The sequence below is a fragment of the Petromyzon marinus genome, chromosome 7 (assembly GCF_048934315.1).
Source record: "Petromyzon marinus isolate PM22_M1 ecotype Great Lakes invasive population chromosome 7, UKy_Petmar_22M1.pri1.0, whole genome shotgun sequence".
In the NCBI taxonomy this organism is placed as follows: Eukaryota; Metazoa; Chordata; class Hyperoartia; order Petromyzontiformes; family Petromyzontidae; genus Petromyzon; species Petromyzon marinus.
In genome coordinates this window covers 15072324-15080209 of record NC_133673.1, presented here as the reverse complement: position 1 = coordinate 15080209, position 7886 = coordinate 15072324, and the positions used below count along the sequence as shown (strand labels likewise).

The 7886-nt window shown below is 45.6% G+C and overlaps 1 protein-coding gene across 1 annotated transcript; it reads right to left on the bottom strand.

Moving 5' to 3' along the window:
- Positions 1 to 866: 866 nt before the first annotated feature.
- Positions 867 to 7145, bottom strand: ATP5PB (ATP synthase peripheral stalk-membrane subunit b). Its single transcript, XM_032949283.2, has 7 exons — positions 7041 to 7145; positions 5445 to 5478; positions 4787 to 4935; positions 4089 to 4252; positions 2793 to 2918; positions 1356 to 1535; positions 867 to 1064 (listed from the first exon to the last, which is right to left on the bottom strand). The coding sequence occupies exons 1-7, from the start codon at positions 7066 to 7068 to the stop codon at positions 993 to 995; spliced, it is 753 nt and encodes a 250-aa protein (XP_032805174.2). The 5' UTR covers positions 7069 to 7145; the 3' UTR covers positions 867 to 992.
- Between the last annotated feature and the right edge of the window lie 741 nt (positions 7146 to 7886).

Below are 7886 nucleotides of genomic sequence, written 5' to 3'. Positions count from 1 at the left end.
TTCTCGCACTGGTTTATTTGCTGCTCATTTGTGAAAAAGGGATCGACTCATTGTACCGCAAAAAACGACGGCAAAGCGATCAGCGATAAAAAATATATCGATGGAACATTTCACATTTTTTCCAACGACTTCTCCCTCCTTAATCTCCCACCTCTTCTCTATTGCCCATTCTCTTTCCCTCCCCTCGCCCCTCCACTCCTTCCTGTCCATACTCTTTTGCGATCCCTAATAATAACCCTCTTATTGCCGTCGCTCATTCCCCAATCTGTGCAGCACACCCCGACCATCTAAATCATTGTCACCGTTTAATAATCTATGTCAAGCACCTTGAGTGAAAGCGCTTGATAAATTAGATTGTCGCTTACCATATATATTTTCATTATTCGTGCTTTTTATTTTATTCAGGTTACCCCAGATAACGTTGCTTTGACTAATTGAAGAGCCCTGTCGTAGTAGTTCACCAGATCTTCAAAAATGTCTTTGGGTTCGACATCAGCATACCAATACCCGCCACGAAGTGATGGTGACGTCACCAAGGATTCAGTGCCAGGCCAGTTAAGTGTCAAAGGTTCGCCGACAGGTCACGGTAAAGACCCAGGTGCCATGGATTGACTGACTGAGATGACTGGCAGATGCACCAGCTGTGCCCCCTACTGCACCAACTTGCTAACTTTTAGCTGCCTGGCACTTGTCTTATTGTTGTGAGCATCGCTCCTCTGCCCTCCTTTGTTGTTGGAGGGTGATTGCCTCCAACTGCCGAGTAGCGTCCTCTTTGAGCCTCCTCCATAGAGGCCGATTTTGACACTGCTGGTACCAGAGTTAGGATACAAACGCACACACCCCAGCAAAAGACCATGTCACAGGGCTGGAGGAGTTTAATAGTTTTTATTGAGCAGACACTGCTGAGAAATACAATTTTTTTTCTATTGGGGACTCCAGAAACCGCGTTGAGAATTGGGAGGTTTGGCACCACTAGGGTAGCGCCGTGTGGCTCAAGCTCGCGCCTGTGCAGTCTTGGACAGAACCTTGAGGTCAGCGATGCACTTAGCAATGGTATCCTTATCCTGTGCACAAAAAGACAAAGATCACTTGTATATGATGATCATCATCACGATCCATGGGCAGATAGCCCGTTGGTGTCCACTGCACATATCGTCACTTGTTTCCACTTTCACCGGTCTTGTGGTAACATGCTCACGCAGTGCCACATCTTTCTGGCACCATTATTATTACGATCGCGCAATTCGCAAGAGTACGGTACGGTGCCAATGAAAGGCTTCCGGCACCGCGACGTCGCGACGCAGTAAATGCCCGGCAACGGCTCGGGAGATAGTCGCGTGCTCTCTGGCTGGCACCTGCTGTGGCGTGATGCTGCCCATGACTCCGCGCTCCACCCAGGTGATCATGTGCTCCTGCTCGGTGCGTCGTTGCATGTGCTGCAACGCCAGCTGGTAGTCCAGGCGTCTCTTCACCTCCCTCACCACGTGGTGCAGGCGCTCGCGCATGTTCGTCTCCAGCAGCAGGGCCACGTTGTTCTGTTCCGAGCCAGCGGGCAAACAGACGACACCGGTGAAAAGTCACGGTACTCGAATTGTAAATGTTGTGGGTTTACTCTGCAACACACCCGTGTGCTGATCTAGTAACTAATTGGCACGTTTTGTTTAAGCGACAAACCTTACTAATTGGCTGTGTCGGGTGGTGGCCGGTTTCACGACACATTTATAAAAACACGATATAACCCAAAAACCTTTACTATGGATAATATTGGTCGCGAAAGCCTAATCAGACGACACCCCTGCAGCGTGACCCTAGCGGAACGGCGTGTCCTGTAAATAACGGGGTACATTCAAGGGCTGGGGTGCTGTGGTATAGCAGTTTTCTTAACAAACACCACTTTAAATTTCGATTTAAAGCTTTCGTGACTGCAAGGATTCATCTTCTTTGGTTCTTTCGGTAAAGTCACGTAGAATGAGAATAAAATAATGAAGGCCGCTTGTGTTGTGGCCAAAACGTCGTGAGAATATTATTGTGTTATTTTATTTTATCAATTTATTATTTTATTCTCATTCTACGTGACTTTACCGAAAGAACCAAAGAAGATGAAACACCACTTTACTTTCAAGAAGGCCAAATTGAGCCTATTTAGAGATTGTAATTTAAAGAGATAAAAACAAACCATGGCTGAAACCACCAAAAAAATGGAAGCCAATACTGGAAAATAATATCTAATGCGTGCAGTACTGTACAGTACTAAAACTCGGACTGCAAGGCACGTGGCACTTTGATGCAGAGGCAGCTAACAACACAACAGCATTGTATTTCACACTGATTGAACTTAAATCCAACTTTTTATCTTTTATTTTTTAGCACCCCGTTGTAGATGAGTGGCAAGCGACGTCAAGCGAGTGGACAAATTACAATGGTCAAGTGACCGTCGCATTACTCCATCCATAGGCCAGGCTGCCAACCTGTTGAACATTGAGGGAAAAACAGAAATAAAACCTTGATGATGTGGAACGATCTCGCATCTGGCAAACTAAAACTGAACAATTTTTTTTTTATTTTACCGGGTAAAGCCCACGGAGCTATTAACGCTTTTTCAGAGGCGACCTAGCCACAAATGATAGCTCAACAAAGTGGCTTATCACGTGGAAATGTATAGGCAAATACTCTAAATGAACGTTTCTAAATCCACACGACCACGGGGAGAACATGCGATACAAGTAACATCTTGCCACCGCAGCTCCCCTTGATGGTGCATCATGCGCGACAGAAGGCAACGGGACTCCTACCTTCTTGGCGTCGAAGAGCATGTTCCTACCCTCCACGCACCACTGCTCTTTCTTCTCGTTCTCGATGGCCTTCGTCAGGTTGTTGATGGTTACATCCCTCACCGAGTTCACGCTCTCGATCAATTCCTGCCAGGGGAGGACGTAAAAATTACATCCGTCCACACTCGCTGGTAAGGTAAAGATAAAAGTAACGATGGCGAGGTTACATTCTGATGTGTGTAAAGTGTCCCCGCATTGGTGTGCCGTTTTGAGATCATTTCAGAGAATAGCGTTGTCAAATGTGTGGAGAGGGGTGGCACAGCAGTGATCACACTACACAATGAATGCAGCTCAATGCTCTTGCATCTCACGAGCCACTGGGCCACCTCACAGATGGATAAAAGTAACGACTGGAATACGACCTGCATTGGATTCCTGGTCACAGTCGCAACATCAGTGGCAACAGATAGCTGAATGGACCATGGCTTCGGGCTGTGAATTGTTTACAGTATTTGTTATTGCTTATCAAATTTAATTTTGGTTTTGCATCGCTGTAGGATAACAAAGCCCACTCGAGATTTTCGAGTGAGGAAAAAAATGTAAACATGAATTTGATTTCAGCAAAATCAATCACGCTAAAATTAATCATGATGATGAGACCCTTATTAAAGTAAAACACTCTTGAAAACATTCAGATTCAAACATTCATGTCTAGGTTCAACAAATTAAAAAAGTATTGCCCATCAATTGTAGACCCTAATCGATTTTAAAAATTATATGCAGAAACCACAATATATGTGGTCAAGTTCAACTTCCTAGATCTTCTAGAACATCTTAATTCACATCAGCCACTCATGCGCCTGCGATCATCTATGTGTATTGGATGTATGTAGCGCTTCGGGAATATTATTCGAATTTACACCAAACACAATTGTTATTGCAAAAATCACTCACTCATGGTGGTCTATACGTGGGGAGTGATGGCGCAGCGATTAGCGCACTGCGAACTCGGCGATCCGAGTTCGATTCCCACTCACGGCCAACACCAGTGATGATTATCTTAACTGGTCCTGGACCTCTCCTAGCACGACTAAATCTCAAATGAGCACCTGGTGCGATGTGTAAGCATCCCTACTGGGGAGACAAAAACGGTCGGACATGGCACTGGCCACCGACTCCCTCGAATACTGCTCTGGCCTTCGTAGGTGCTCGCTAACAGCACTTGCCCCACAAGTCTGTTAAAGGCTACACGAGGGGTCTTTGTTTTGAGACGTATGTTAAATAAATAAATGCTTGCTCAAGCATTCTACAACATACGTCATTCAGTTTGTCTGCGTAGGCGGCAACATCTTTCCCGTATTTCTTGATGATGTAGATGAGGATTGCCGCCATGCTGAGGCCAGCAAAGGTCTCGTTGTTGATGATGTAAAGCTCCTTGGAGAGCAGGTAGGTCAGCAGCCCGAGACCCAAGGTGTACGGACCTGGCAGTCCAAGGATCAAGGAGGTCAGGTTAAAGGGAAAGAGACAAAGTTTTTTTAGCAAAGGCTGAATTACTATAGCACACAACGGTAATAATCATTATCGTCAGGCAGGATCAGTCCACTGCTGGATGAAGACCTCGACAAACTGTTGTCATCTGTCAGTCTTACAAGTCGACAATTCCAACTAGCTCCTGCACATAAAGGTAGCAATTCAGTGATTAATCAAGTACAATGCATTGTCATGCTTACAATAGGGGTATGGTACAAAGGATGGAGGTGCATACCCTGAGCTACACCGAGAGATGGCAAGAGGTACAGGTGGATCAAACGCAAACCAGAGACATCATCTTGATTGTTAAGCAAAGCAAGTAGTGGCTGCCATAGTTGCCAGCATTATTAATTCAGAAAGATAATGGTTTAGGAGAGCATGGATAAAAATAAATTGAGTCTCACACGCACGATTATTTTCTCTGAAAGCATCAAAACGTACTTTAGTTCGCTACTTAGGATCAGTGTTCTCATTCACTCACGCACCTGTGACGCCGATCTTGGGGTAGAGGAACTGGAATAACTCCTCAGGGACGAAGCCAAGGCGGACTTTACCGCCAGTTTCAGGCAGCCGGGGCACAGGAGCATGGCTCTGGTTGCTCGTGTGCAGTAGTTTACGGGGCACAGCGACCACACTGCAGGGGCAGGACGAACAGTCCGCCAGCGAGTCGGTCAAACAGGCAGGCAGTCAAGACAGTGAGACCGCTAGTGACTCGGTCGGGCAGCTATCCAAATAGTCGGGCATCCAGTAAGTTAGTCAGTGAGTCAGGGTATGAGTCGGTGGGTCATGCAATCTGTAAGGCACGTAATTGAGGTCGCAAGTCAGTGAGGCAGTTAAGCAGTCATTCATGCAGCAAATAATAAGTTAAACAGAAGATGAGCACTGTCATGAGTAGATAACCACTGGTTGTAAAAAAAATATTTGCACGTGCCAAAGAGCCTCAGACTCAAAACGGACTGTCATTAGGACAGAGGGTTACCAATACAAATTGATTAATAGACTGATATTAATTATTTGAGCATCTTAAAATACATTTGATTTTTGGGAAGTATATTCCATTTATGTAACGAACTCTTCGTCATTATTATTTTGACAACTCTATGTTTGTTTCATATAGGTCAACACATTTTGCTCTTAACTTACCAGACCCTGGCAGCTGTAGCAGGCTTTACAGCCGCTGTCAATGAAAAAGGAAAAAAAAACAGGTCAATCACACTGTCTACTAAATGCTTTACTCAGCAGGAGAAAGGAGACAACCAGATCGGAGTTGGAGGGGATATCCCCCCAGCCCCAAGTCACCAGGCGTCTCCAAAGCGTTCAGAAGATATGCACATTTAATTCAAATTCAAGAGGTCAATGTCATGAGTGACAGCCAATGTCAGTGATGCCATCAAACCTCACTCTTGCATCCTTTCAGATCCCACGGCAACGGCCAGGTCATAACACGATTTGCAAGGTCAAATACAAATCTACCCCATTATATATTTTTTAAAAATCCGTATATTCATCTCGCATTTGGTCTTCCCCTTGTTTACTAAACACGTCTTTCAAGTATTCGCTCATCACTACAACCAGACTTTAGGTCTCACTCATCCTTTAGTCACAGACTTCTGGGTGCCACTCCATTGCCCGACTCTCTGTAATCAGCCCATGTTCACCCTGCATATTTCGCATACGCATCACAACCTCGTATTCTTCATTTCATGTACAACCTTTTCTACAATGATTTTATTCCGAACCTTCAAGTTACTTACGATTCTATTTAATCGATTTAATACCTTCCACTCACACACTATTTCCAAGTTACCAGTCACTTACCCTCCTATCCTTCATACACCTTCAATGGCACATTCCATTTCGAATTTCCAAATTTCTCACACAGCCCTTCCATGATATTACTAGCATCCTTCGGATACACCTTTGAGTACAATTTCGAGTACAGAAGTTTAGCATGTAGTTTATTTGTTAATACCCGTCTCTCTAACAGTCTAGCCCGATAATACTATTTAGACGCTGACAAATTCCGAATTGTGCTATTGCAGTCCTTGCTTCAAACGCCCATCTCCTAACACCGAAGATGACCTCCACACTCTTCCAATGACTTATGAAGACCACCAATTGTCAGCACACACGAACTACATACAACACGTACACATGCACACGCGTTGCTCCAATACATTCAGCAAACACATAAATGCAGTGACGTCAATCGAGGGCGATAACGGCGAGCCGAGCCATAGCTTTAAAGCATTTTTCTTCACTACATAAAACACAGATTTTAACTTGAGTCCGACAGCTTAGGCAAAGCACGGTGTAATTACAAATAATAATAGTAATCGGCAGCGGTCATGGCCAATCCACTGCTGGATGAAGGCCCTCCCCAAACCGCCAAACTCCCGTGACCCTGTACTGCAACTAAACCCAGCAAGCTTATACCGCACACGAACACATTGAATTATAACGTGCATCCACAACTACGACGAGTCGCCGTCGATCATTTCTCGACAAGTACTCTTCTACGCAAAAAAAGACATTGACGTTCCGCAACGCACCACCCTAGGCCCGAGGCCTACACAGGCGGGCCAGGCCTGTCAAGGGCACCGCGGTGTCAGCTCAAGGGGGAAGAAACCATCGCTCCGACCCGCAGGAGAGCACGGGGGGAGCTCCCTACGACTGGCCGGGAGGCGGCGGGAAACCAGGGGAAGGGGAGAAGAAGTGAGGCGATCGAGAAGCGGCAACCTGAGAGGCGAGAGAGGCGAGAGAGCATCGCGAGGACGTCGACTGCTCGCTCCGTCTGCCCGGCGACTCAAGACTGCGAGTCGGAGTGGAGGGAGTGACCTGGGAGAGAGGGGGGGGCACGCGATTGGTCGGAAGGGGCGTCACGTGGTGCGCAAAGTTAAGAGCTTTGTGATTGGGTAAAAGGCGCAAGGTAGAATCCGATGAGCTATAAAGCTCTTTTATTTATTTTTTTAAACCGCGAAGGCATTCGCGAGTGATATCATCCGTGATGTGAGGTTTTTGGGTTGGATCGCGTCAATATAAATGCGTGACAACCCCTTGCGAATTGGTTAGTGGCAGGTTTAACGAGATATTTGCGAGATTCAACCCAAAAAAACGTATATTGTGGATATAAAGCTCTGCTTCACAAAACGTTACACCAAACAATACGAAACACGATATGAGTGCAAAATGTACGAAAGGTAAACAAATGACTGTAAAAAAGTAGACCTAAAACTTTTTTTGTCCTACCAGGTAAATCCTACTGAGCTTTTAGCTTATTTTTCAGAAGAGACCTGGCCACAAATGATTGCTCAAAATAATCGAAATTGAGGGTAAGACCGGAAGACCCGGATACTTTTTGGAAAAGGAGCTATATAGCTCAGTGGGCCTTACCTGGAAAAAAAAGAAAGTTAATACTGTAGCTAAATATTAGCATGAGTGACCACGTTGCGTAAGCGTTCGAGTTCCATTCTCCCCGAGTAAGATGGCCGCCCGAGAGTTCCTCTCCCCATTCAAGATGGACGCCTTGGTAACAACGTCACGACGTGAGCAATTTCCCACGACGAATCTAATTTATTTGGCGAT